The sequence below is a fragment of the Pipistrellus kuhlii genome, unplaced genomic scaffold, assembly GCF_014108245.1.
Source record: "Pipistrellus kuhlii isolate mPipKuh1 unplaced genomic scaffold, mPipKuh1.p scaffold_m20_p_70, whole genome shotgun sequence".
NCBI classification, from domain to species: Eukaryota; Metazoa; Chordata; class Mammalia; order Chiroptera; family Vespertilionidae; genus Pipistrellus; species Pipistrellus kuhlii.
This window is the reverse complement of record NW_023425574.1, coordinates 1203745-1230488: the sequence shown is the minus strand read 5'-3', so window position 1 is coordinate 1230488 and position 26744 is coordinate 1203745. Positions and strand designations below refer to the sequence as shown.

The window sequence follows — 26744 nt, the reverse complement described above, 5'->3', positions numbered from 1 at the left end:
CTCGGCCCGGGGGTGCCCTCCCACCCCGCCCCACCCGCCCCTGAGCGCAGGGGCCCGGTACCTCCTCCGACTTGAGCTGGAGTAACCTGGCCTCCTGCTTGAGCTTCTCCTTCTCGCGCTCCAGCTCGGCGATCGCCTCCCGCAGGCGCTCGGCGTCCTGGTCGCTCTGCTGCCGCTGGATTTCCAGCGTCTGCACCAGGGTCACCTTCTCCTGCGTGGCGAGCTCCGTGCGGTGCAGCTTCTCGCCGATCTCCTCCGCCTGCTTCCGGAAGCGCTGGGCGTCCTCCTCCGCGCGCGCCTGCGCCCGGCTCATCTCGGCCACGCGCAGCTTCAGGCGCTCGGCCTCGGCGCTCATCTCCAGCTGCCGCTGCCGCTCGGCCTCCAGGGTCCGCTGGAAGCCCTGCGTCTCCTGCGCCAGCTGCTGCTCCATCTGCGCCTTGTCCTCCTGCAGGCGCCGGGCCTGCTCCTGCGCCAGCTCCTTCTGCTGCTGCAGCAGCTCAGCCTCAGCCTTGAGCCGCGTGGCCTCCTGCACCGCCTGCATCTTCTCTTTGAGCATCTTCTCGGCCAGCGCCCGCTGCTGCGCCAGGTCCTCCTCCGCCAGCTGCCGCAGCCGCGCCGCCTCCTGGGCCGCCACACTCAGCCGAGCGGCCTCCTCCGCCACCTGCTTCATCTTCTCCGCCTCCTCCTCCAGGAAGCGCTGCGTGTTGTCCTTGTCGCGCAGGATGAGCGCGCGGTTCTCCGCCTCGATGCGCGCCTTGAGCTTGCCCAACTCCTCCATCTGCACGCGCACCGAGAAGAGCTCCTCTTCCACCTGGCTGCGCTGGCGCGCCGCCTCCGTCACCTCCGCCTTCAGCCGCTGCAGCTCCTCGTCCAGGATGCCCTTCTGGTGGTCCGTCTCCTCCAGCTGCAGCCGCAGGGTCGTCAGCTCCTGCTCCACCTGCGCCTTTTGCCGCAGCGTCTGCTCCGCGAACTTCTTGTGCTTCTCCATCTCCGCGTCGGCCGCCTGCTTCTGCCGCAGGGCCGCCTGCTCCGCCTGCGCGCGCCGCTTCGCCTCCTGCTCCGCCTCCTTCCGCAGCTTCTCCGCGGCGGCCTGCGCCTGTGCCCGGGCCTGCGCCTCCTGCTCCGCCGACTGCTTCAGCCGCTCCGCCTCCTCCACCTGCATACGCGACTGCGCGGCTTCCCGCTCGGCCTGCTCCCGCGCCTCCTCGGCCTCTTCGGCGGCCCGCCGGGCGGCCTCGGCCTCGCCGCGCAGCCGCTCCAGCACGCTCTGCTCCTGCTGCAGGGTCTGCTGCAGCTCCTGCTCCTTCTGCTGCACCGCAAACACGTGCGCCTTCTCCTCCGCCTGCAGCCGCTTCTGCGCCGCGTCCTGGGCCAGCTGCAGCTGCCGCGCCGACTCCTGCTCCGCGCGCTCCCGCAGGCGCCGCGCCTCCTCCACCTTGGCCTTGAGCCGCTCCACTTCCTCCAGCGCCGCTTTCCGCTGCCGCGCAGCCTCCTCCTCGGCCGCCAGGCTCTTCTGCACGCGCTCCTCCGCCTCCCGGCGCCGCTGCTCCTCCTCGGCCGCCAGCTGCCGCTGCCGCGCGGCCTCCAGCTCCGCCTGCTCCTTGCTGCGCAGCGTGTCCTCCGCGTTGCTGCGGATGCGCACCAGCTCCAGCTCCAGCTCCGCCTTGCCGGCGGCCGCGCGCTCGAAGCTCGACTTCAGGGCCAGGATCTCCTCCTCCACCTGCCGCCGCTGCCGCAGCGTGTCCTCCACCAGCCCCTTCTGCCGCTCCAGCTCGCTCTCCGAGGCCTTGCGCAGCTGAGCCAGCCGCTCCTCGATGTCCGCCTTGTGCTGGGCCGCCTGCTCCTCCAGACGCCGCCGGTGGAAGGCCTCGTCCTCCGCCAGCCGCCGCAGGCGCTCGTTTTCCGCCTCCTTCTCCTTCAGCGCGATCTCCGCCTCCGTCTTGAGCCGCGTGGCCTCGGTGATGGTGGTCAGCTTCTCGGAGAGCACCCGCTCCGCCTCCGCCCGCTGCCGCGCAGCGTCTTCCTCCGCCAGCTGCCGCTGCCGCTTGGCCTCCTCCGCCAGGGCGCGCAGGCGGGCGGCCTCCTCCGCCAACTCCCGGAAGCGCCCGGCCTCGGCTTCCAGTCTCTGCTTCGACTTCTCGCTGGTGGAGCGCGACTCCTCCTCGGCGCGGGCCTTGCTGGCCAGCAGCACCTCCATCTCTGCGCGCACCTTGGCCAGCTCGGCCTCCAGCTCCAGGCGCTTCTGTTTGGCTTCGGCGGCCTCGCGCTGCAGCCGCCCCAGCTCCTCCTCCAGCAGCAGCCGCTGCTGCTCCCCCTGCTCCGTCTCCGCCCGCAGCCGGATAAGCTCTTGCTCCGCGGCCAGGCGCTGCTGGGCTGTGCCCTCCGCCAGCTGCCGCTGCTTCTCCAGCTCCTGCTCGGCCAGTTCCCGCTGCCGCACCGCCTGCTCCTCCGCCTTGCCCCGCCGCCGCGCCTCACGCTCGGCCTCCTCCTTCTGCTTCTCCGCCTCGGCCTGCGCCAGGCTCTTCTGCTGCGCCACCTCTTCCGCCTGCAGCCGCAGCCGCAGCGCCTCGTTGGCCTTCAGCTGCCAGCGCTCCAGCTCCCTCTCAGCCTCCTCCCGGGCGCGCTCCGCCTCGGCCTGCTGCTGTGCGTGCCGCTCCGCCTCCTCGCGCAGCTGCGTGACGGTGACGTGCTCCTCCTGGAGGGTGCGCTCCAGCAGGGCCGTCTTCTCCGCGAAGGAGGCGCGCTTGCTCTGCAGTTCCGCCGCGGCGCTGCGCTGGGCCGTCTCCAGGGCCACCTGCACCTGGCGGGCCCGCTCGGCCTCCGCCTGCCGCAGGCGGCGGTCCGCCTCCTCCGCCTGCAGCCGCAGCTCCTCCAGCGCCTGCAGGGCCCGCTGCTTCTCCCGGGCGGCCTCCGCCTCGGCCTTCACGCGCAGGGCCAGCTCGGCCTCCGCCTGCTTCTTGCGCTGAGTCTCCTCCTGCACCTGCCGCCGCAGGCGCTCCGCCTCCTCCTGCGCCTGTCGCTTCTGCGCCTCGGCCTCCTCAGCGCGCGCCCGCAGGGCCTGGAGCTCGCCCTCGGCCCCGCCGCGCTGGCGCTCCGTGGTCTCCAGCTGCAGGCGCACCACGCGGATCTCCTCCTCGATGCGCATGCGGCTGCGCTCCGCCTCCTCCGCCTGCCGGGCCTTGGCCTGGATCTCGGCCTCCGAGCTCTGCCGCAGCTGCTGCAGCTCCTCCTGGATGCTGCGCTTCTGCTGCTGCGCGTCCACCGCGGCCTCCTCGCGCCGCACCACCTCCTCCTGCATGCGCCGCTGCAGCTCCTGGGCCTCCCGCTCGGCCTGCGCCTTGGCCTGCGCGTGTGTCTCCGCCAGCTGCCGCTGCTGCTCCAGCGCGGCCTCCACCTCGGCCAGGCGCTCCCGCTCCTCTGCCCGCTGCTGCTCGGCCAGCCTCTGTGGCCGCGGCAGAGAGAGGGAGAGAACCAGAGAGAGTGTGAGTGCGGCCCGGCGCGCAGGGGGCACGGCACCACCAGTCCACGCGGACAGCACGGTGGGGGGTCAGGGAGACAGGTCACAGCCCGGCGCGGAGGGAGCGTGCACCCGCCTGGCACACAGGGCAGCGAGCGCAGCTGGCACAGTGCTCACCGGCCCCGGGAGGAGGCGCAGGCACGGCCCTCTTCCCTCAGACAGGCGGCGAGACAGGCGAGGAGAGAGAGCAAAGCAGGGGCTCGCAGGCCCCGAGCCGCACACCACCAGCCCTGCCCGAGCACGTGAGCGCGGGACCCAACCCTGAGGCGGCCGGCGGAACCCGGCGCAGACCGCCAGCTCAGGACGCGCACCCTGGGCTGAACACAGAGGAGGCTGCAGGTGGCCACGGCGAGGCCGCCCGAGGAGCCAGAGAGCCTGTACCCCCGCCAACCCAAGGACACCCGCCCAGCCCGCAGCCCAGCACCCCAGCACCCAGCCCTTCCAGAGCGGCAGCCGCGAGGAGCGAGAAGCGGCGACGTGGGCTCCCGAGGAGGAAGAACCCCAAGGAGAGCCGGTGGGGCAGGTGCAGACCAGAGGAGGGGGAGGAAGAGGTGCCAGCCACCGTGGGGAGCAGGCCGAGCTCAGGGTGGGCATTGGTGGCATCAGGCAGCAGGAGTGGGGGGCCGAGGAAGTGATGAACCCGAGCTCTGGGCTGCGCCCGGCAGCGGGAGCCCCGCCTTCCCGCCCCCCCCCCCCGCGGCCCCGCCCCCCGCTGTACCTCCTCCTCCTCCATGCGCCGCAGAGTCTCGCTGATGAACTTGATGTACTGGCTCGTCAGCATGGTCAGCTCGCTGTAGCGCGTGCGCAGATCCACATACTGGGGGCGGGAGGGGGGCAGCCAGTGTCAATCCCGCCCCACCACGCCCCCAGCCACCGGCCCTGCCCCCAGCCACCCGGCCCCGCCCGCCGCCTCACCTCCTGGATGACGCTCTCAGACCCGGACTGGACCTTGGGCTTCTTGGCCGGAGAGGCCACAGGCTCCAGCTGCGCCTTGTATGTGATCAGCTGGAGCTCATAGTCCTGCGGGGAGACACGGGGAGGCACCGTGAGCTGCCGGCTCACCCCCGTCCCGGCCCCACCAGCTAGGCCTGTGCCTGGGGCCACCCCTGAGGGTTTAGGCCCCAGGACCCAGCCTGGCTGAGACAGCAGGAAGCAAAAACCTCACTTCGGAAAAAAAAAATTTTTACATATATTTTTATTAATTTCATCAATGAGAGAATCATTGATTGGCTGCCTCCTGTATGCTCCACACCGGGCATGGAGCCTGCAACCCGGGCCTGTGCCCTTGGCTAGAATCGAACCTGGGACCCTTCAGTCCACAGGCGACGCTGTACCTCCCATTGAGCCAAACTGGCTAGGGCTTGAAAAAAAAAATTACCTTTAATTGATTTTAGGGAGGGAGAGAGAAAGAGACAGCAATGATAAGAGAGAATCACGGATCGGCTGCCTCCTGCACGCCCCCCACTGGGGTCAAGCCCGGAACCCGGGCCTATGGTCTTGACCAGCAATCGAACTGTGACCTTCTAGTTCATAGGTCAGCGCTCAGCCGCTGAGCAGTGTGGCCGGACAGAAGCCTCACCTTGATGGCGTTGATGTACTGCTTGGCGAACCTCTGGCACTCCTCCACCTTCTCTCCGTGGCGCTCAACCTCCTCCAGCAGCGCCTGGGGGCGGAGCGGAGGTCAGCCCGGGCCCTGCCCCCCCCCCCCCCTCCCTCCAGCAGCGCCTGGGGGCGGGGCGGAGGTCAGCCCGGGCCCTGCCCCCCCACCCCCCTCCCCCCTCCCTCCAGCAGCGCCTGGGGGCGGAGCGGAGGTCAGCCCGGGCCCTGCCCCCCGCCCCCCGCCCCCCTCCCTCCAGCAGTGCCTGGGGGCGGAGCGGAGGTCAGCCCGGGCCCTGCCCCCCGCCCCCCTCCCCCCTCCCTCCAGCAGCGCCTGGGGGCGGAGCGGAGGTCAGCCCCGGCCCTGCCCCCCCAACCCCGTCACACTCACACCCCCACCCCGGCTCCAGCCACCCCGCCAGGCCCACCTTCTCCTGCCGCAGCTGCTCCCGCACGGCCTGGCTGCTGGCCAGCGGCAGGGCCTGGATCTGCTCCTGCCGCTGCTTGGCGTCGCGCAGCCAGGCGCCCAGCGGGTCGGCGCTCTCCCGGTAGTAGCGCAGCTGCCGGCCCAGCTGCTCCAGCTCCCGCTGCCGCAGGTCGATCTGGGCCAGCACCGCCTGCCAGCGCTCCAGCAGCTGGGCCACCCGCTCCCGCCAGCGCTCCACCTCCACGTCCCGCTCGCCGTGCCGCTGCTGCAGCCGCTCCCCCACCTCCTGCGCCCCCCGCAGCTCGTCCCGCAGGCCGTCGAACACGGGCTGCTGCGCCTCCGCCTGGGCCCGCAGCTTCTGTGGGGAGGAGGGCGCCGCGTGAGCCGAGGCCCGGCCCGGCCCGGCCCGGCCCGGCCCGGCCCCGGCCCCGCCCGGCGTCGGAGGCCGTACCTTGAGCGAGGCCTTGGTGGCCTCCAGCTCCGGGAGGGTGGCGGGCACCGCCTGGGCCTCCTTGAGCTGCTCCTCGTGGCGCCGGAGCACGTCCTCGGCCCCCTGTGTGCTGCGGATCACCAGGCTGATGGTCTTGAGCCTGGGGGAGAGAGGGCGGAGCTGGGGTGGCTCTGGCCGGGCCGGGAGGACCGCGGGGAGCTGCCCGGGGACCTCGGCCGGTGCCGGCGCCGCGATGGGGGCGTGCTGGCCGGACACAGAGCTCACACGGGCCTGGGAGCTCAGCTTCCCCCCAGGAGAGACCTGTGGGCCTCGGGGGTGGCGCCCGCCGGCTGTGGGCCTCGGGGGTGACGCCCGGCCGGTGTGGCTCAGGGGGTGAGTGTTGGCCTACGTATCAGGAGGTCACAGCTAAATTCCGTTCAGGGCTCAGGCCCGGGTTACAGGCTCGATCCCAGGTGTGGGGCATGTGGGAGGCGGCCGATCAATGATTCTCTCTCATCACTGATGCTTCTATCTTCTCCCTCTCCCCTTCCTCTCTGAAGTCAATAAAAACATAAAATAAAAAGAAAAGGTGGTGAGAGGTTGCCACCATGTCGAAGGGAACCAGGACGGGGGACCCGGGCGGGCCTGGGGGAGGGGTCCGAGATGCGATGGGGCAGAGGAGGGGGGGCATCTGAGGTGCGATGGGGGAGGGGTCCTCTCTCCCCTGGTGAAGGAGAAGCAGCGAGCCCCGGTGTGCAGGCTGATGAGCTGAGCCACGGGGGCCGGGGGAAGGGGGCAGGACGGGGGAGGCAGGTGTAGGTCCCCCCTCACGACCTCGGCATGGCGCCTCCCACACCCACAGCCCCATGCCCTGCTCACCCGCCCCCTGCCACCCCCAACCTGCCCAGGGTCACCTCCCCCGGGGGCCCTCCTCACCCTCCTGGGCTCCCCGCTCTGCCCGTCCCCGTCCACATGTTCCTCAGACACCCAGCTGCTGACATCACTCGGGGGTCCCCCCGAGTCCTCACTCCCACAGCCCCCACCTCCGGGAGCCACCCCTTAGCCCGGGTCCAGTCATCAGGAAGTCCCGCCTTCCAGGCACAGGGCTGAACCCCTCTCCACATCCATGCCCCCCACCTTGGTCCACTCCCACCACCTCTTTGTTTGTTTGTTTATCCCCATCCAGGGATGTTTCCCATTGATTTTAGAGAGAGTGGACGAGAGGGAGAGAGAAACATCCATGTGATAGGAACACAGAGATAGGGTGCCTGATGCACACGTCCCGACGGTCCAGGCCGGGAGGAGCCTGCAGCCAAGCACCATGCCCTTGACCGGAATCGAACCCGGGACCCGTCGGTCCATAGGCTGAGCCTCTAACCACTGAGCCACGCCGGCCAGGGCCACACCCACCGCCCCCTGAGCACCCCCTCCACAGACCCCCTGTCCTCCCCACGGGGGGTCCTCTGCTCGGCGCCCTCCCGCCGGCCGGGCCTCCCCTCTGCTCGGCGCCCTCCCGCCGGCCGGGCCTCCCCTCTGCTCGGCGCCCTCCCGCCGGCCGGGCCTCCCCTCTGCTCGGCGCCCTCCCGCCGGCCGGGCCTCCCCTCTGCTCGGCGCCCTCCCGCCGGCCGGGCCTCCCCTCTGCTCGGCGCCCTCCCGCCGGCCGGGCCTCCCCTCTGCTCGGCGCCCTCCCGCCGGCCGGGCACACTCACTTCTCCAGGTAGATGGCGGAGAGGCTGCGGACCTGCTCCAGCTTGCCCAGGGTCAGCTCCAGCTCCGAGCGCAGCGTGGGGGCGGCCGGGGAGGGCTCGGGCAGGGCCAGCACCTTCTCCGCCTCCTCGGAGAGCCGGGCCACCCCCTTGCCCAGCCCTTCCACCTCTGCCTGTGCTTTCTGAGAGAGCGAGGAGAGGAGGGAGCTGAGCACGGGCCCGGGGAGGGGCGGGCAGGGGAGGGGGGGGGGCGGGGCGGGCGCCTGCCTGCTGCTCGGCGATGCGCTGGGCGCACTCCCGCGCCGGCTCCTTGTCCAGCGGCAGCCGCAGGCGGTGCACGGTGCGCGTCTCGCAGGCCTCCAGCTGCAGCCGGATGTCCTTGAGCTCCGAGATGCAGCGCTGACAGCGGGACTCCTCCTGCTCACCTGGGGGCGCGGGCTGCTCAGACGCCGCCCACCTGTCCACCCAGGCCACAAACCCGCCCGCCCGCCCGCCGGCTCAGGCCACCGGCCCCCCGCCCACCCGCCCACCCGCCCACCCGCCGGCTCAGGCCACCGGCCCCCCGCCCACCCGCCCACCCGCCCACCCGCCGGCTCAGGCCACCGGCCCCCCGCCCACCCGCCCACCCGCCCACCCGCAGGCTCAGGCCACTGGCCCCCCACCCACCCGCCCACCCACCCGCCCGCCCACCCGCAGGCTCAGGCCACCGGCCCCCCGCCACCCGCCCGCCCGCCCACCCGCAGGCTCAGGCCACCGGCCCCCCGCCCACCCGCCCGCCCGCCCACCCGCCGGCTCAGGCCACCGGCCTACCCTGCTCCAGGCCCTGCAGCAGCTGCTGGTAGTGGTGGCTGCAGGAGCCGTACTCGCGCTCGGCCTGCAGCCGGTCCTCGGGCCCGAAGCTGCCGGCGTCCTGGCTGTCGCGCAGGAAGGCCTGGTAGTGCAGCTCCAGGTTGCGCAGGGCCTGGCGCTGCTCCTCGGGCTTCAGCGTGCGGAACTGTGGGGGGGGCACGGGGAGCTGAGCACAGGGCCGGCCCGCCCGGCAGAAGCCCCCGCCACGCCGGGGCCCGGCCTACCGTGACCAGGGACCAGGAGCGGATGAGCTGCAGGTCGCGGCTGAGGCTCTGCCACGCCAGGAGGCTCTTCATGTCCACGTACAGCTGGTGCCACAGCGTGACCAGCGCCTGGTGCTGGGCCTCCAGCCTGGCAGGTCAGGGGTGTGGTCAGCGGCGCCAGGCACCCCCACCCCCGCCGCCCGCCCCGCGGCCAGACCGGCCACCCACCCCCACCCCGCCCACCGCCCGCCCCCGCGGCCAGACCGGGGCCACCCACCCCCACCCCGCCGCCCGCCCGCCCCCGGGGCCAGACCAGCCACCCACCCCCACCCCGCCGCCCGCCCCGCGGCCAGACCGGGGCCACCCACCCCCACCCCGCCGCCCGCCCGCCCCCGCGGCCAGACCGGCCACCCACCCCCACCCCGCCGCCCGCCCCGCGGCCAGACCGGGGCCACCCACCCCCACCTCGCCGCCCGCCCCGCGGCCAGACCGGCCACCCACCCCCCACCCGCCGCCCGCCCCGCGGCCAGACCGGGGCCACCCACCCCCACCCCGCCCACCGCCCGCCCCCGCGGCCAGACCAGCCACCCACCCCCACCCCGCCCACCGCCCGCCCCCGCGGCCAGACCGGCCACCCACCCCCACCCCGCCCACCGCCCGCCCCCGGGGCCAGACCGGCCACCCACCCCCACCCCGCCCACCGCCCGCCCCCGGGGCCAGACCGGCCACCCACCCCCACCCCGCCGCCCACCCCCGCGGCCAGACCGGGGCCAGACCGGCCACCCACCCCCACCCCACCGCCCGCCCCCCTGGCCAGACCGGGGCCACCCACCCCCACCCCGCCGTCCGCCCCCGCGGCCAGACCGGCCACCCACCCCCCACCCCGCCGCCCGCCCCCGCTTCCAGACCGGCCACCCACCTGGCCACGGCCTCCTGGGCCTCGGGGTTGGGCGGGGGCACGAGGAAGCACACGGAGGGCACGGCGGCCTCGGAGCCGGCGCTGCTGGCCACCTTCCAGTGGTTCGGCTGCACCGGGCCCAGCAGCTGGCACTGGTCCCCCTTGTGCACGGTCACCTGGGGCAGCGGAGCGGTCAGTGCGGCCACGCCGGCCCCCGGCCCCGCCCGCACCCTCCCCGGCCGCCGGCCCAGCGCACCTCCACCTGCTTGTAGTCGCACACGGCGAGCAGCGGCACGCGGCCGCGCACAGGGTGGGCCGGGTTGCGGGGCTTCAGCTGCACGATGGCCTTGGCGCGCTTGGCGAGGCCGGACAGGTGCCCCCGGTACTCGGTCAGCTGGTCCTTCTCGTCCTGCAGGGAGGGCCGTCACCCCGCGTCCAGGCAGCAGGTGCCCAGGGGACCGGCCGTGAGCCCCCCGCACCCTCCTCCCCCGCGCAAGGAGCCGGCACGCTGGGCACGCCACCGGAGGCCGGGGGCCTCCACGGCTCAGGGAGGGCGCCGGGCGCGTGGCAACGGGACACGGGGCCGAGGCAGGTCCCCAGCGTGGCCTCCCGGGTTCCTGCCTTCCTCGCCAGCGCCGACCCCAGGCCACAGGCTGCATGCACCCCCAGGGACGGCCCAGCTGCACTCTGGTCCCCAAGCAGCCCGTCTCCTCTCCCCTCTCCCTCCCCGTGCCCGTCACCCCCTCCCGTTCAGCTCTCCAGGGGGCCACACCTACCAAGGACTGCCCAGGGCTCCCCCAGCCTCCACTGGGCCTCCCTCTGAGCACCGAGCCCAGCCAGCAGCTCCCTGCTTCTCTCTCCTCCGTCCCTCCCCCAGCACCGCCAAAGCCAGGCCTCCGGGCGCCCCACCCCAGCCCAGGGCATGCCGCCTTCGCCCGCCTCAGCCCCGCGGCGCCAGCCCCTCCGGCACCAGCTGAGACACCCAAGGGCCCGTGTTCGGGGAAGGGCTGCAGCCCCTCGCTCTGCCTGCCCCTCCCGGGCTGGCTCACCTGGGCGTCCTGCAGCAGGTCCTCGAGGCGCGTGACGGTGATGGAGCGGTCGCAGGTGTACTTCCTGTGCATGGTCTCCTGCAGCTTCCGCAGCTGCTCCTCCGCCTCCCGCACGTCTGAGAAGAACTGCAGGGAGGGGCCAGGCGGGCTCAGGGTGGACACGCACACCGCAGGGGTGGGGGGAGGGGGACGGTGCAGGGCGGTGCAGGGGGGGGCGCATGCCCCGGGGGGCCTAGGGCCCGGGGCACCCGAGCGGGCGGCGGGCTCACCTTGAAGTAGGCCGTGTTCTCCTTCAGGTGCGCCTCCACACAGCAGCACAGCTGCAGCATCCAGCTCCACTGGGTCTGCAGGGCCGCCTGGAAGGACTGCACACGGGCCCCTGTCAGCCTGCAGCCCCAGCCCTGGCCCTGCCGTCCTCCGACCTCACAGCCCCGGTGCCCTCAGCCCCGGTCCCCGCTCGGCCCCGGTTCCCCCTCAGCCCCGTCCGGAGCCCGTCCCCGAGCCCCACCTCCACGGTGGGCCGAGCAGGGTGGTCCTCGCGCAGCAGCCGGTCCCCCGTGGTCTGGATCTCCTTGATCTTCTTCTCCTTCAGCTCCAGCTCACGCATCAGCGCCTGACAGATGGGCAGCGTCTCAGGGACAGCGTCGGGCCACACCCGGTCCGCCGGCTCCCACAGGGGGCTCCCCGGGGGCCTGGAGCTGACCACCCGCAGGGGGCTCCCCGGGGCCTGGAGCTGACCGCCCGCAGGGGGCTCCCTGGGGGCCTGGAGCTGACCGCCCGGAGGGCCCTCCCCCGGGCCTGGAGCTGACCGCCCGGAGGGCCCTCCCCGGGGCCTGGAGCTGACCGCCCGCAGTGGGCTCCCGGGGCCTGGAGCTGACCGCCCGCAGGGGGCTCCCCGGGGCCTGGAGCTGACCGCCCGCAGGGGGCTCCCCGGGGCCTGGAGCTGACCGCCCGCAGGGGGCTCCCGGGGCCTGGAGCTGACCGCCCGCAGGGGGCTCCCCGGGGCCTGGAGCTGACCACCCGGAGGGCCCTCCCCGGGGCCTGGAGCTGACCGCCCGGAGGGCCCTCCCCGGGGCCTGGAGCTGACCGCCCGCAGGGGGCTCCCCGGGGGCCTGGAGCTGACCGCCCAGAGGGCCCTCCCCGGGGCCTGGAGCTGACCGCCCGCAGGGGGCTCCCGGGGCCTGGAGCTGACCGCCCGCAGGGGGCTCCCCGGGGCCTGGAGCTGACCGCCCGCAGGGGGCTCCCCGGGGGCCTGGAGCTGACCGCCCAGAGGGCCCTCCCCGGGGCCTGGAGCTGACCGCCCGCAGGGGGCTCCCGGGGCCTGGAGCTGACCGCCCGCAGGGGGCTCCCCGGGGGCCTGGAGCTGACCGCCCGCAGGGGGCTCCCGGGGCCTGGAGCTGACCGCCCGGAGGGCCCTCCCCGGGGCCTGGAGCTGACCGCCCGGAGGGCCCTCCCCGGGGCCTGGAGCTGACCGCCGGCCAGCACTAGGGGCCACAGCTCGGGGTGCAGGGTGCTGGGCCTCACCGAGTAGCTCTCCTTCTTGGCGGCCATGTTGGCGTTGCGCTCGCTCCAGTCGAAGCTCACCTCCTCCTCCTCCTTCTCGCTCAGCCACATGAGCTCCTTGGTGGCGGCGGCCACAAAGCCGTGCAGGCTCTCCAGCGCCCGCAGCCGGGCCTTGGAGGAGTTCTGGGGGGAGCGGGGTGTGTCCACAACGGCCGTGCCCGCCACCGGACGCCGCCCCAGAGCCGGGGGCGCCGCCCACGCCCGCCCGCACCGCCCGCCCGCTCACCAGCAGCTTGGCGTACTGCAGGTCCAGCCGGCCCAGGCACTCGCGGTAGGTGCCCCGGATGGCCGGGGAGAGCTGGCCCTGTGTGGGCGGGAGGGTGAGGCCTGTGTGCCGGGCCCGCCCGCCCCGCCCGCCCGCCCGCCCGCCCGCGGCACCACGCACCTCGTCGCTCCGCGCCCGCTCGATCTTGGCCCGGAACTCCTCGATGGACTGGTGCAGGCCGCGGTGGCTGCCCAGCTGCGCCTCCACGCTGGGCAGGTCCACGCCCCACTCGGCGCCGTCCACACGGTGCTGGTTGTCCTCCACCCAGGCCAGCAGGTCCTGCAGGTAGCGCAGCGTGGAGTCCTCGAGCTCGGGGCGCCGCTGGGCCTGCAGGGTCACCTGGGTCACCGGGGTCACGGGGGCGGCCACGCCCGCCTTCAGCCGCAGGTTGTACTCGGTGCGGATGGCCACCAGGCGCTCATGCAGGCGGTAAACCCTGGGGGGGGGCGGAGGTGAGCGCGGAGCTGGCCCGGCCTGGGCCCCCGGCCCCCGGCCCCGGCCCCCGCGGGCGCCCGCCCACCTGCGGTACATCTGCTCGCCCTGCGGGTGCCGCCCGTCCTTCAGGGCCTGCACGTCGTTGAACAGCAGCCGGATCATGGTGTCGGCCTTGTCCAGATCCCGCTCCACCTCGCCCGCCCGCTGGGGCGCCTTGCCCGCAGCCAGCAGCCGGATGTCCTGCGTGGTGGGCGCCGTGACTCAGACCCCGGCCCCGGCCTTCCCCTGCCCTCCCTGCACATCCTCCCGATGCACAAGCTGCCGGCCCTGCCCAGCCTGGGTGGCTCAGTGGGTAGAGTGCGGCCTGGAGGGTCACGGTTTGATTCCCGGTCAGGGCCCACGCCCCCGTGGCAGGCTCGATCCCCAGTGTGGGGCGTGCAGGAGGCGCCGATCCATGATTCTCCCTCATCACTGATGTTTCTGCCTGGCTCTCCCTCCCCCTTCCTCTCTGAAACCAATCTATAATAATCTAGAACAATAAAAGCCTAATATGCCGAAGCCGGTTTGGCTCAGTGGATAGAGCGTTGGTCTGCGGTCTGAAAGGTCCCAGGTTCGATTCCGGTCAAGGGCATGTACATTGGTTGCGGGCACATCCCCAGTGGGGGGGGTGCAAGAGGCAGCTGGTCGATGTTTCTCTCTCATCGATGTTTCTAGCTCTCTATCCCTCCCCCTTCCTCTCTGTAAAAAAATAATAAAATATATTTTAAAATAAAAAATAAAAAAATAAAAGCCTAATATGCAAATCGGCCAAATGGTGGACGGGCTGGTCACTATGAAGGACATGCACTGACCACCAGGGGGCAGACTCTCAATGATTCTCTCATCACTGATGTTTCTCTCTCCCCCTCTCCCTTCCCCTCGGAAATCAATAAATTTTTTTTTTTTTTAATTCCCAGCCCTGGCCCTCGAGGGGACCAGGACCCTGTCCAGGCGCCTCCCTGGGTCCAGCAGCCAGGCCCTTCATGGCTCAGTCACCGCCCCTTCAGTTCCCGGGCATCACCCGCCACGCCCTCTGAGCCATGGTGCCCGGAGCCAGCTCAGCCCAACTAGCAGTCAGCATGGGCCCCATGCCAGGAGGGAGGAGCGGGCGGGGGGGGGGGGGGGGGGCGGGGCGGGGCAGGTGTGGGCTCCTCCCCACTCCCCGTACCCCTCCCGCCCCCGTCCCTGGCCCAGCCCAGCCCTGCCCCCCTCACCGACTGCAGCAGGGCGTCGGCCTGGTTCAGCTGCTCCTCGCACAGCCCGGCCTCCATCTGCAGCTTGCTGACGATGCGCTGCAGGCTCTCCAGCCTAAGGCCCAAGGCCAGGGACCGCCGTGAGGGGCTGCCCGGGGCCGCCCGCCGGCTCCGGCTCCGATGGCAGAGCAGTGCCCGCCCGCCCGGCCGCCCCGCCGGCTGCAGCCCAGTGTCCCGCGGCCGGCCAGCCGGTGAGGGTGTGCAGCCCGGGGCGGGGGGGATTTCCTCCCAGGCGGTGACTCATCCGCGGGTGGCTTCCCTGCCACCGCAGGGCCCGCCCGCCGGCGACCGCAGCCCGGCCCGCCCAGCACCCGGCCCGCCGCCCGGCCCGCCCACCTCTCAAACTCGCTCCGCAGCAGCTTCTCCCGCTCCAGGATGGCCACGTGCAGCTTGCCCCACTCCTTCTCCACGTCCAGCGGGTGGTAGCCGGGCGGCACCTTGAGCTGGCCCGCCTGCACTGCCCCCTGCGGGCGGAGCCGAACTCAGGCCCGGGCCAGCCCCCGGCCTCCAGGCACCCAGCCCGCCACCGCCGCCCTGAGGCTCGGGGAGGCCAGGCCCCTCCAGGCGCTGGCTCCAGAGGCCCCCCCAGCTGAGACCTCGCCCCCAGGCCCTGCGCCCGCTCACCTCCAGGGACTGGTAGATGCCCCTGGACCGGGTCTTGTCGGCCTCCTTGGCCGGGAGCTCCGTCTCCTTGAACTTCAGGAACTGGCACCACAGGATCTGCGGGGCCGAGCGGTCAGCACCGGCCTGGCCCGCCGCCCGCCGCCCGCCCGCCCGGCCGGGGGACGGACGCCCACCTCGATCTCCTCGAAGCTGGAGGGGAACTTGCGCTCCTCGAAGACGGCGGTGTGGTGCCGCACCCACTGCAGCAGCAGCATCACCAGCTGCCGGTACTCCTGCCAGCGCAGCTGCAGCTCCTGGGCCGGGCCGTCCGTCAGGGCACAGGGGCACCCCCACCCCCACCCCCATCCCCACCCCCACCCCACCCCACCCCACCCCACCCCCACCCCCACCCCACCCCACCCCACCCCACCCCACCCCCACCCCACCCCCAACCCGGGCCCGGCCGCCACTCACGTTGGCCTTCACCCCGTCCTGCGCGTCCGGCACCCGCGGCATGGCGTCGTACAGGGAGGACACGTACGTGATGATGGACTTCTCGTCCGGCTGAGGGACGTCCACGTCTGGGGGGAGGTCGGAGGTCAGCAGGGGCGGGGGGGAGGGGCAGGGCGGGAGGAGGGGAAGGGGGGGAGGGGAAGGGGGGAGGAGGGGCAGGAGGAGGGGACGGGGGAGGAGGGGAGGGGTGGGAGGAGGGGAAGGGGGGAGAAGGGGGTGGGGCGGGAGGAGGGGACCGGGGGGCAGGGCGGGAGGAGGGCAGGGCACCCACCCTCCGGGTCCAGCAGCCGGGTCACGCCCAGGTCCCGCTCGGCCACGGAGAAGGCCTGGTCCAGGTTCTCCAGGTTGGTCTGGCCGTACACCTTGTTCATGTCGATGAGCGTGGGCCTGTGGGCACAGCAGGCGTCCGTGGGGCCGGCGGGCGGGGGCGCGGGGCCGGCGAGGCCGAGGACTCGTCAGCACACAGCCGTCCCGTATCGAACCCCCAGCCCCACTCCCCCCTGTAAAGCACCCTGCCCCCCCAGGCCCGGCCCGCCCACACAGGCGCCCTCTGCCTCTGGGCCCGCCCCTGGTGCTCCAAGCCCCCTGTGGGCACAGGTGCAGGTGGCGTGTGCGGAGCGGGGGTGCCGGTCAGCGGGGCGGCCCCAGGCCCTTCCTGGGTGGGGGCCCAGGCCCCCTGAGGACCATCCCCCACGCGGCCTGGCCACCCAGGCCCCCGGGAGCCCGGCCGGGGGGCTGGAAGGGCCGGCGGGGGCGTGCGGGTGAGGCGTGGCTGGGCCTGCGTCTGCCCAGCGAGCAGGCTGGACGGGCTCCGGCCCCCGGGGCAGGGGTTCCTGTGGGCTGAGCGGCCGCCCCTGCGCCACCTCCCGGCCCCGGCTTGTCGGCCGCGCCCGCCGCGCCCACCTGTGCCGGTGGATGATGGCGTTGAAGAGCCGGCCGTCCCGCCAGCTGGTGGTGAAGTTGTCGCAGCGCAGGCCCTGGTAGCCCTCCACCATCCGCTGGGACCACAGCAGCAGCTTCTCCTTGGCCGTCATGTCCTCCGACTGCCCACTCACCTGGATGTCCGAGATCTGCCCGCGGGCGGGAGCTCAGCAGGCGCCCGCCGCCGTGCCACCTCCCACCACCCACCACCGCCTGCCGGGCAGAGGCGGCCTGTGGCACCCTAACCCTCACCCTCCTGAGCAGCTGGGACCCACCACACTGCAACCCCAGAGGCCAGGCCACATCCGCCTGCAGCTGCCGGAGCCCAAGTCAGGGCCCCCTCAGCCCCCCGTGGACCCGCCTGTTCCCAGGGGCTCCCTCCGCCGGAGCACAGCCTGCGCCCCGGGTGAAGGGGGCCGGGAAGAGCAGCTGCAGGTCCCAGAGCCCCCGCAGCTCGGGCCCAGCAAAGGCCACGGTGAGGGGCGGGCGGCCAGCCCCTCGCGGGTCTGGGCACGGCCGCCATGGCACCCGCCTGGCCCTGTGGGACCCACCCTCAGGCCTGGCGGCCTGTCTCCTCCCGTCTCTGCCCATCGGCCTCTGACTCAGCCCCTGCCAGCAGGGCTGTGCCTGCCCAGCCTCAGATTTGCGGCTTCCTGTGCAGCCGGGCGGGCAGCGGATGAGTCACCGGTGCAGGGAGCTCCTCCACAGCCTCCCCAGGCAGGCATTCCTCCGCAGGGAGCCGCTCGCCGTGCCCAGACAGGGCCCGAGGGCGCAGGAGAGGCAGCCGGGGCTGGGGAGCGGGCCGGGCGCGGGCGGAGGCGGCGGGCGCTACCTGGAAGTGCAGGATGATGGTCCAGATCAGGCCGAGGGTCAGCTTGGGGTTGCCGTCGGCGATGTCATCGTTCCTGATGTTCACCAGCTTCACCTGCGGGCGAGAGGCCTCAGTGGAGCCCGCGGGCTGGGGGCGGGCCGGCGGGGCTGGGGCGGGCGGGGCCTCACCTGGCGGTGCCGCAGGTAGTCCAGGGCGATCTGCACGTTCTGCAGCTTGTGGAAGCGCATCCTCCCCTTCTCCCGGGGCTGTGAGGGGGGCGGGCGGCGTCAGGAGCAGAGGCAGCATCCCGCCCCTCCGACCCCAGGCATCGGCACCCAGTGTGGCCCCCCTCCCCTCCCCCCACAGCTGCAAAGGGGGCCGTGGACCCGGGGCCGGGCCCAGCGGGTTGGGAAGTCCAGCCGCCAGGCCCAGGCTGAGGGAAGGAAGGAAGGGGCTGGGGAGGAGACAACAGCCAGGAAGCCGGGCGGAGGGAGGGCAGTGGCGTGGGGGAGGGGTCCTCTCGCCCGCGGGGGCAGCCCCGGCCGGTCCCAGCCTGGCCGGGCAGGGCAGCGGGCGCGTGCCAGGCGCAGGTCGGCCGGCGAGCTGGGGTCCGGCCTCGGGGAGCCCAGCCGCGGCGGCCAGCGGGCACAGCCACTCACCAGGCGCGAGCTCCTGATTAGGTCCCGCTCTCTTGGCTGCCCGGCCAGAGCAGGGCAAAGGGTAAAGGGCAGAGGTCAAGGTTCAGAGTCCAAGCAGCAGAGAAACCAAAGCAGAGTAGAGCGTGAGGTTATTGTATCGGGTCGGGGAGAGCAGCAGGGCCGTGCGCCCGCAGCGGGGGCGGGCCCGGCCGGCCCGAGGCCCAGGGAGGCGCGAGCCGGGGAGGCCTGGAGGGAGGAAGGCAGACAGGGTCCGGGTGAGGCGGGCGGCCGCAGGGGCGCGGGCGGGCGGGCGCACGTACCAGGCTGTCCCCCGAGAGCACCTCCAGCAGGGAGATGAGGTTGTGGCCATCGCGGAGGTCCTCGTACAGGTCGCTGATGTGCCTCTGAGCCTGCGGGACGGGGCTGCATCAGCCACAGGCTCCCCCGCGCCACCCCAGGCCCGGGCCCAGGCCCCTGCGTGTTCAGAGGCACCTACCTCTGCCTTCCAGTGCTACAGGGCAGGTGAGAGACCAGGAGAGACCAGGAGAGTCCAGGAGAGAGAGAGGAGGAGGAGGAGGAGGAGGAGGCAGGAGACAGGAGGAAGCCAGAGAGAGAAAACCACAGGTTGGAGATGAAAGGTGAGCTCCCAGCCTTCGGGCCCTGAGGACAGGGGTGGGGCACCTTCGGACAGGACAGGCAGAGGGCCCGGCACCCCTCCACCCGCTCCTCGTTCCCTACCCCCGGCCCCCCAGCCCCCCGGCCCCCGCACACACACAGGCGCCCACCTTGATGAGGTGCTTGTTCACCCACTTGGTGAAGGTTTTCTTCTGCACACGGTCCCGCTCGTCTGCAGAGACAAAGCCGGTCACCCGGGGCCGGAGCAGCCCGGGGGCAGCCCCACGCCGTCCAGCCACACAGACCCCGCGCCCACCAGCCTGGCAGAGGCCACGGGGCCCAGGCCCGGCCACGGTGTCCTGGCAGGGAGGGGGCAGGAGGCCAGACCAGTGCCCACTGCTCAGTGCCCCCCACAGACGGGGGCCCACGGTGCCCACTGCTCAGTGCCCCCCACAGACGGGGGCCCACGGTGCCCACTGCTCAGTGCCCCCCACAGACGGGGGTCCACTGTGCCCACTGCTCAGTGCCCCCCACAGACGGGGGCCCACGGTGCCCACTGCTCAGTGCCCCCCACAGACGGGGGTCCACGGTGCCCACTGCTCAGTGCCCCGCTGCCCCCCACAAGTGGGAGGGTCCAGAGCCGCAGCCGCGCCCGGAGCCGGAGCCGGAGCCGGAGCCGGAGCCGGAGCGCACAAGTCCCAGCCTGCCCGGCCCCACGCTTCCCAGACGCCCGAGCGGAGAGAGGCTCCCGGGCCGGGCCGGGCCGTGTCCCCCAGCGGGTGATGGGCCCTCTGCGGGGCCAGAGCGCCCCGCCCAGGAGGCCCCGAACCCAAGGCCCCGAGGCCACGCCAGCCTCGCCAACCTGGGCCCAGCCCCTCCCTCAGCCCCGGGCCGTCTGCCCGCCTTCCAGAGCCGCCCGCCCCGCTGCAGCCAGGCCTCCGGCCGCGGAGAGGCCGCCGCCCGGGGCTACCTTTCTTGCCCTCCGAGGCCCTGAGCACGGCCAGGTAGAGGTTGTCCTCCGAGCTGGTTCTCTTGCCGCCCAGGCCCTGGGGCTCAGGCACTCGGAGCCGGTGCTGAGCCATGGCGCCCCGCCCTCGCTGTCCGGCCGGGTCTGCGCTCGGACGCCCTCGGTGTGCGTGCGCGCACGGACGGACGGACGGACGGACAGAGGCTGCGGCAGTGCAGACGCCCTCGCTCCGCGCTCACCGCGGCTCCCTCCGGCCCAGTCTGCCCGGCCACTCCCTGCCCGGTGCTCCCCAGCTCCGTCCCCGCCCAGGGGCCCCACCCCACCCCCAGAGGGAGTGTTCCGGAGAGAGGCAGGAGCCCTCCCCCCGCCCCACCCTCCGCCAGCAGAAACAGGAAACCCAGGGGTTTCCTCACCCATCCTGCCCACAGCGGGACTGAGTGTGTGTGTGTGTGTGTGTGTGTGTGTGTGTGGGCCCGGCTCTGCCGCACGCCGCCGTCTGCATCCCCATGGCCGCCCCCGGGGCAGCCCCTGCACAGGGCCTGCAGTTAGTGGGGGGCTGGGCCCAGGGTGCCTACCCCACCTGCTGGAGGGGCCCCCGAAACCGAGTGACTCCTGGCCTGGGGGACCCACTGGCCCCCAAACCCCAGCTCCTCGTAGGCCCACGTGCCCGCTGCTGGGCTGGTGCTGCCCTGACTGAGCCACTCGGTGCTCCCGGCAGGCCTGGCGCTGCCCGTCCGGCCCGTCCTGGCTGCAGGGGCTGCAGGGGCTGCAGGCAGAGCCGCGGTGGGCAGGGCGGTGGGCAGAGCGGCACATAGCTGGGCGCTGACTCACCGCAGGGCGGCCCAGCCCGAGCGCAGGAACTCTGCCCATCGGGGAGGGAGGGGGCTGGGCCGGGGGGCGGGGGGCGGACGGGGCGCAGTGAGTCAGAGCTGGGCAGGGGGCGGTGACTCACGGGACAGGAAGCCGCGCGGGCGGGGGGCGCAGGGTGTGGGGATGTTTGCCCTGGGAGGGCCCACAGATAGCAGCTCCGGCTGTGAAGGTGGAAGAGGAGGAGCAGAGGGCTCCCCTCGAGGGAAAGAATGCGCCCCGACCGCAAGAATTTTCCAGCCGAGCCTCTGCCTGATGGGATCCAGCTGTGGGCAGCCCCCTCCCACTCCCCACTCGGGCCCCATTCCCGGAAAAGCCGCCCCCCTTATCCCCTCCGCTGCCCTCGGCGGCCACAGGAGGGCGCCCAACCCCTGTGGGGCGGGGCCCAAGCCCGGAGGAGCTGGCTGGGCCCCCACCTTCTCTCAAGGTCTCAGTCCTCTCCCCCTCCTCCTCTCCTTCCTCCTCCCCCTCCTCCTCCTCCTTCCCCTCCCCCCTCCTCCCCCCCCTCCTCCTCCGCAGCCGCCGCTCCCACCCTCACCTGGGCAGGGCCGGCCACGGCTCCCAGCACCAGGCACACCCAGAACTTGTCTCAGCCCCAACCCCATCACCCCCACCGGGCCCTCCCCAGGTTGGAGTCTCTGAGGACCCAGCAGCGGCCAGAGTCCAGGGGTCTGTGTGAGCACCCGCTGACGGCTGGGCCGGCGCTGGGCTGGGCCAGCGGGAATGCGCGGGCCCCTGCCTGCAGGGGGCGGGCACTGGGTTAGGGGACACTCCAGAGGCCCCAGGAACGGGTGCGGAGGAGGACAGGGACCCCAGAAGATGAATGCAGCCAGGGGCACCAGGCCTGACACCCAAGACTGGTGGGAGGGCCCCTCAAACCCCTCCCCCGCCTTCTCTCCTCCACTGGGGGCCCACGGGTGCAGGTGGGGGGGGGGGGAGTGGCACCGCCATCCCCTGGAGGCCCCCTCCTCTGAGGCCCTCCCTCCGGGGTCTCAGGGTTCATCCCCTCCCCTCCTCCACAGACCCCTCCCGCGGGCCCCGCCCCTGCCCCAGCCCAGCCGACCGCAGGACACACTACCCGCACCGGCTCCTCCATGTGCCTGACCCTGAGCCCCCGGAGCTGCCCGGGGCCCCATCGGTGTCCCCGGAGCTGCCCCTCAGTCCCATCGGTGTCCCCAGAGCTGCCCTCAGCCCCATCGGTGTCCCCGGAGCTGCCCTCCGCCCCATCGGTGTCCCCGGAGCTGCCCTCCGCCCCATCGGTGTCCCCGGAGCTGCCCCTCAGTCCCATCGGTGTCCCCGGAGCTGCCCCTCAGTCCCATCGGTGTCCCAGGAGCTGCCCAGGGCCCCATCGGTGTCCCAGGAGCTGCCCCTCAGTCCCATCGGTGTCCCAGGAGCTGCCCGGGACCCCATCGGTGTCCCCGGAGCTGCCCCTCAGTCCCATCGGTGTCCCCGGAGCTGCCCCTCAGTCCCATCGGTGTCCCCGGAGCTGCCTCAGTCCCATCGGTGTCCCCGGAGCTGCCCCTCAGTCCCATCGGTGTCCCCGGAGCTGCCCGGGGCCCCATCGGTGTCCCAGGAGCTGCCCGGGGCCCCATCGGTGTCCCCGGAGCTGCCCGAGGCCCCTGCGGGCACCGCGGCCCCATGGACAGCCCAGCAGGCAAGACCCCGCCCTTGGCGCCCGCTTCCCTCCGCCCTCGTCCTGGCCGATCCAAGGCCAGACCCCGCCCCCCTCCCTCCTGCCTCCCTCCCCCCTCCCTCCTCCCAGGTGTTTCTGGGAAGGGCGGGGGCGGGGCTGCACCTGGAGGCACCGGGCCCTCCCACCCCGGCAGCTCGGGACGGAGACGGGACGGCCCCCCCCCCCCGCCCGCCCCCCGGCCGCACCCACCTACGCAGCACAGCAGCCCGTACAGGTAGCCCCTGCGGGCGCGCTCGCAGCCGCCGTCCAGCCAGCACGGCCGCTCCAGCAGCGCCGCCCCGGCCAGGGCGCCCCCCGCCCCCCACGCGCCGGCCGCGGCCATGGGCCCGCGATCGCTCCGATCCCTCTGCACCGAGGCGGCGGCGAGTGCGCTCCAGCCCGCGCCGGCTCTGGCCCTCCCTCCCGCGGCGCCCAGACCCGGAGAACCTGCCCCCGCGGGCGCCCCGCCCCGCGGCCCGGAAGCCGCACCCCCGGTGGAGGGGCCGGGAGCGGGGCGCCCAGGCTCCGAGGAGGGGACCCCCCCCAGCCGGGAACTCCCGAGAGGAGGCTCCCTCCCGGCGGGAGCCAGGGCGCGGCGGGGAGATGGGGGGCTGGGAGGCGCTGGGGAGATCGGCCCCAAACGGGCAGAGGCCGAGCCCAGGGCACCGCGGGGGGAGCAGCCGGACCGGCGGAGGGCTCCCGGGGGCCAGGGAGGGCGGGCCCAGGGGTGCAGCCGGACCGGGCGGAGGGCTCCCGGGGGCCAGGGAGGGCGGGCCCAGGGGTGCAGCCGGGACCCGGCGGAGGGCTCCCGGGGGCAGGGAGGGGGGGGGAGGGAGGGAGAGAGGGAGGGAGAGAGGGAGGGAGAGAGGGAGGGCGGGCCCAGGGGAGCAGCCGGGACCGGGCGGAGGGCTCCCCGGGGCCAGGGAGGGCGGGCCCAGGGGTGCAGCCGGGACCGGGCGGAGGGCTCCCGGGGGCAGGGAGGGGGGGAGGGAGGGAGAGAGGGAGGGAGAGAGGAGGGCGGGCCCAGGGGAGCAGCCGGCCTGCGCACGGACTGGCCACAGCTGAGTCACCGCGGCTCCCCAGCCCCCCGAAACCACGCCCTGACGCCCCATCCTGACTCAGACCTCGGGGCAGCGGGCCTGCCAGGGGGCTTCCTGTCATTCCTACGGGGACGAGGCCTGCACCCAGGCCGTGGGCGCAGACCCTGCCCACTCTCCCCGCGCCCCATAGGGCGGCCCCTCGGGCCAGCAGCCGGCCCCCAGCCCCGCGGGCGCAGAGCCGTCCGCGCCGTCCGGTGGGGGCCGGGCTGCGGGCTGCGGGTGCAGCCCAGGGCGGTGACTTTGAGCCGGGCGGGGGCGGGGGCAGGTGCAGCCTGGCTGCCGCCGGGCTGTCCCGGGCACAGGGCGCTGGCACCGGCTCGGAGGCACCTGCCTCCACTGGGCAGCTCGGCCTGCAGGGGGCGGGCGCGGGGCAGGAGCGGCCGGGCACCTGCGGGCCGTGCTGACCGCCGCCCGGGCTCCCGCCCCGCCGCGCCCCGCGCCGGCCGCAGCCCCGGCCAGAGGGGAGCCGGGCGGCCGGGCGGCGGGCGTGGCGGCGTGGGCGGCGGGCGTGGGCGGCACGGCTCCCCGGCCACGTGGGCTCGGGGACAGGAAGGGGAGGGCCGGGGATGCGGGGTGAGAGGCGCGGCCCCCGCCCCGCCCCGCCCCGCCCCGCTCCCTCGGGTGACAGCGCCCGCACGGCCGGCGGCGGCGGCTTACCTTCCTCCTCCTGCGCCCGCCGGCGCCCGCGGCGCCAGTGCCACACGGCGGCCAGGGTGACGACGTGGCCCGCCACCACCAGGGAGGGGAACAGGCCGCCCGCGGGCTCCATGGCGGCGGCTGTGTGCGGGCAGAGCCGGCGCGGGCTGCGAGGCCGGCCCCCTCCCTCCCTCCCTCCGAGGCGGCCGGGGGCGTGGACCGCCTGCAGCTCCGCCGGCCGGGCTGGGACTGGCGCGGCCCCTGCACCGCCCGGGCTCCCACCGCCTCGCCCCTCCTCCCGCCGGTCACTGGGCACCGTCCCGGGCCGCCCAGCCCAGCTCAGCTGTCCCTGCGCGCGGCTCCGCTCAAGGTTAGCGGGAGCCTTAACCCCTGTTTACCCGCGGCCACACCCGCGGAGGGAGGGGCCTGCGGCGTGCTGACTCCCCGCCAAGGAGCACCCCCGGCGCCGCCGCGGCCGCGCCCGGCTCCCCACCCCCACCGGAGGGTGACCCCGTCCGTGCCCAAGCACCCACTCTGCCCCCGAGGGTGCCCCCTGAGACAGCTGCCAGGCGCCCCAGGGAGGCATGGAGGCCCGGCCCCCAGCCCCAGCCCCGGCCCCGGCTCTGGCCCCACAGAGTCCCGGGCCACACGGACGGCGAACGGGCCGGGCCGGGGAGGGTCCGGGCGGGCGGGCGGCGGGCGGTGTGCAGGGAGAGAGGCCGGCGGGCTGGGCTCCCACCTACCAGGCACGACCTTCATTGGGGACGGCGGCGAGAGGCCTCGCGGACGGGAGTGGGCGCGGGTGAGGGAGGGTCGCAGGCCCCTCGGAGGCGGCGGAGCCGGGCAGCGGTGTCGGGAGGGAGGGCACGGGCGTGCGCGGTCAGCGGCGGCGCCTGTGGCCGTGGGGGAGGGGCGGGTGGGCAGGGGGCCCGCGGGATATAAATATCCGGGGACAAGCAGGGCCGTCATCTGTCCCGACTTAGAACATGACGCGCAGCGAGGGCACAGGGGCCTGGGCCCTGGAGGCCAGTCGGGCGCGGTGGCGCCCCCCGGCCTCGGCCCAGGCTCTCCCGCCCCCGCGCCGGCCCTGGGCCTGGGCGTGTGCCGGCTCAGCGGGCTGGTGCTCTGGGAACGGCTATGTGGGCCAGGGTGCGGGCAGCCTCCGAAGGTCACGGCGGCCAGAGCCCCCTGAAGGGGCTGTGCCCCGCCAGGCCGCTCCGGTCTGCCCCGCCCCCCGGGCCCGGGCTCGCCAGCAGCCAGGCCCCCGCGACATCCTGGTCCGGCTGGAGCTCGGTGTGCCGGGAAACAGGATACGGGGGTCACCATCCTGCCCCTCCGCCCAGGCCCCAGAGACAGGGCGAGGATGACACCCGGGCATTTTGTGGCACTTCCCTGCCAGGCACCATCCTATGTAACCCTCACAGACCCTGGGACGGAGTCCTGTGCTGTTCCCGCATCAGGCGGGTGAGAAACCGAGGCACAGAGAGGGCGGGAGCCGGCCTGCGGGCACACAGTCCGGCCTGAGCCCGGGCGGCCGGCAGCAACGCCCAGCAAACCACACCGGGCCCGGCCGCTGGCGTCCCCGCCTGGCCCTCGCGGGAAGGCCCGCTCCCTGCCTCAGAGGCTCCTGTCTGAGCGCCTGGCCCGCTGCGGCCAGCTCTGAGGGGCCCATCGGGGCCCGGGGCCGGGGCCAGGGCCAGCTCGTGAGGGCGAGGGCAGCCCTTCACTCACGCACACGCACACACACGCACGCACGCACGCACACACACACACACACACACGCACGCACGCTCTCGCTGCCAGACCTGGGCCAGGGCCAGCACCTCCATCCCTCACCAGACACGCCCTGGGCAGCGCCGAGCGGAAGCCGCTCTCATCCTGCATCCCCGAGTTCCAGTCCCCCCCCTCCCCCTGGGCCCCCCACAGCCGCCGGGGAGCCCTGCCGGGGAGCCCGGCCGGTGGGCAGTCGGCCCGCACCCCACAGGCCCTCAGCCCGGCAGGCCCTGCCTACCTTGGCCCAGCTGGATCAGCTCCTCCATGCTGTACCTGTCCATGGCGCCCAGCGCGCCGGGCCGCGCGAGCCGGGCCGAGAGGAGAGGAAGGCAGGCAGGAAGGAGGGAAGGGGTGGGAGGCCGAGGGAGGGCTCCCCACCCAGCCCGGAGCCTGGCTCCTCCTCACAGCCGCCCCTTAGTCAGAGGGGAGCAGCGTGCGGCCGGCTGGCCAGCGGGTCGGCCCAGCCCTCTGAGCCCACAGGCAGGGCCCCCGGGGCACCCATCTTCCCTACTGTGCTCTTCTGCCAGCCCACGCCCCCTCCTCTCCACAGCCCGCCGCCCCAGACGTCCCACCCCAACTCCTCCGCTCCGAGCCGGCCCTGCCCCTGCCCCTGCCCCTGCCCCTCCCCAGGACCAGCTGGGCAGAGCCACACCCGCGTCCCTGCTCAGGGGTCCTCCTCCACCGGGTCCCACCGCCACTGCGGGACCAGCTGAAAGGCAACCCCGATCCTGCCATCCCCCGGCCCCCATCTACAGACAGATACCCTCCACCCATCTACAGACAGATACCCTCCCCCCTACCCCCCATCTAGACAGATACCCTCCCCACCCATCTACAGACAGATACCCTCACCCCATCTACAGATACCCTCCACCCCCATCTACAGACAGATACCCTCCCCCCCATCTACAGACAGATACCCTCCCCCCATCTACAGACAGATACCCTCCCCCATCTACAGATACCCTCCACCCATCTACAGACAGATACCCTCCCCCCATCTACAGACAGATACCCTCCCCCCTCATCTACAGACAGATACCCTCCCCCCCCATCTACAGGCAGATACCCTCCCCCCATCTACAGACAGATACCCTCCCCCCATCTACAGACAGATACCCTCCCCCCTCATCTACAGACAGATACCCTCCACCCCCCCATCTACAGATACCCTCCCCCCATCTACAGACAGATACCCTCCCCCCTCCCCCCCATCTAGACAGATACCCTCCCCACCCATCTACAGACAGATACCCTCCCCCCATCTACAGACAGATACCCTCCCCCCTACCCCCCCATCTACAGACAGATACCCTCCCCCCTACCCCCCCATCTACAGGCAGATACCCTCCCCCCATCTACAGACAGATACCCTCCCCCCTCCCCCCCATCTAGACA

General features: G+C 73.6%; 1 protein-coding gene across 29 annotated transcripts in view; it reads right to left on the bottom strand.

Moving 5' to 3' along the window:
* The window catches only part of PLEC (plectin), a 77697-nt gene that overhangs the window by 7297 nt on the left and 43656 nt on the right, over positions 1-26744 (bottom strand). For 5 of the 29 annotated variants that reach the window (XM_045575901.1, XM_045575900.1, XM_045575909.1 and 2 more), the window contains 32 exons: positions 18502-18563; positions 18213-18227; positions 18037-18126; positions 17738-17773; positions 17267-17344; positions 17100-17192; positions 16250-16416; positions 15618-15733; positions 15308-15414; positions 15028-15147; positions 14855-14950; positions 14567-14694; positions 14192-14285; positions 13024-13178; positions 12624-12939; positions 12465-12542; positions 12200-12361; positions 11184-11288; positions 10945-11040; positions 10676-10801; positions 9883-10035; positions 9648-9802; positions 8750-8876; positions 8487-8670; positions 7944-8101; positions 7680-7858; positions 5992-6130; positions 5542-5898; positions 5097-5180; positions 4433-4537; positions 4236-4334; positions 62-3442 (listed from right to left, as the gene is read on the bottom strand). In XM_045575901.1, coding sequence (XP_045431857.1) covers positions 62-3442; positions 4236-4334; positions 4433-4537; positions 5097-5180; positions 5542-5898; positions 5992-6130; positions 7680-7858; positions 7944-8101; positions 8487-8670; positions 8750-8876; positions 9648-9802; positions 9883-10035; positions 10676-10801; positions 10945-11040; positions 11184-11288; positions 12200-12361; positions 12465-12542; positions 12624-12939; positions 13024-13178; positions 14192-14285; positions 14567-14694; positions 14855-14950; positions 15028-15147; positions 15308-15414; positions 15618-15733; positions 16250-16416; positions 17100-17192; positions 17267-17344; positions 17738-17773; positions 18037-18126; positions 18213-18227; positions 18502-18563 — 7361 coding nt within the window. Of the gene's footprint in view, positions 1-61; positions 3443-4235; positions 4335-4432; positions 4538-5096; positions 5181-5541; positions 5899-5991; positions 6131-7679; positions 7859-7943; positions 8102-8486; positions 8671-8749; positions 8877-9647; positions 9803-9882; positions 10036-10675; positions 10802-10944; positions 11041-11183; positions 11289-12199; positions 12362-12464; positions 12543-12623; positions 12940-13023; positions 13179-14191; positions 14286-14566; positions 14695-14854; positions 14951-15027; positions 15148-15307; positions 15415-15617; positions 15734-16249; positions 16417-17099; positions 17193-17266; positions 17345-17737; positions 17774-18036; positions 18127-18212; positions 18228-18501; positions 18564-19301; positions 19559-22047; positions 22200-23594; positions 23727-24316; positions 24406-25584; positions 25643-26744 lie in introns of those variants that run through there. The other 24 variants (XM_045575902.1, XM_045575910.1, XM_045575899.1 and 21 more) reach the window with 18 other exon arrangements.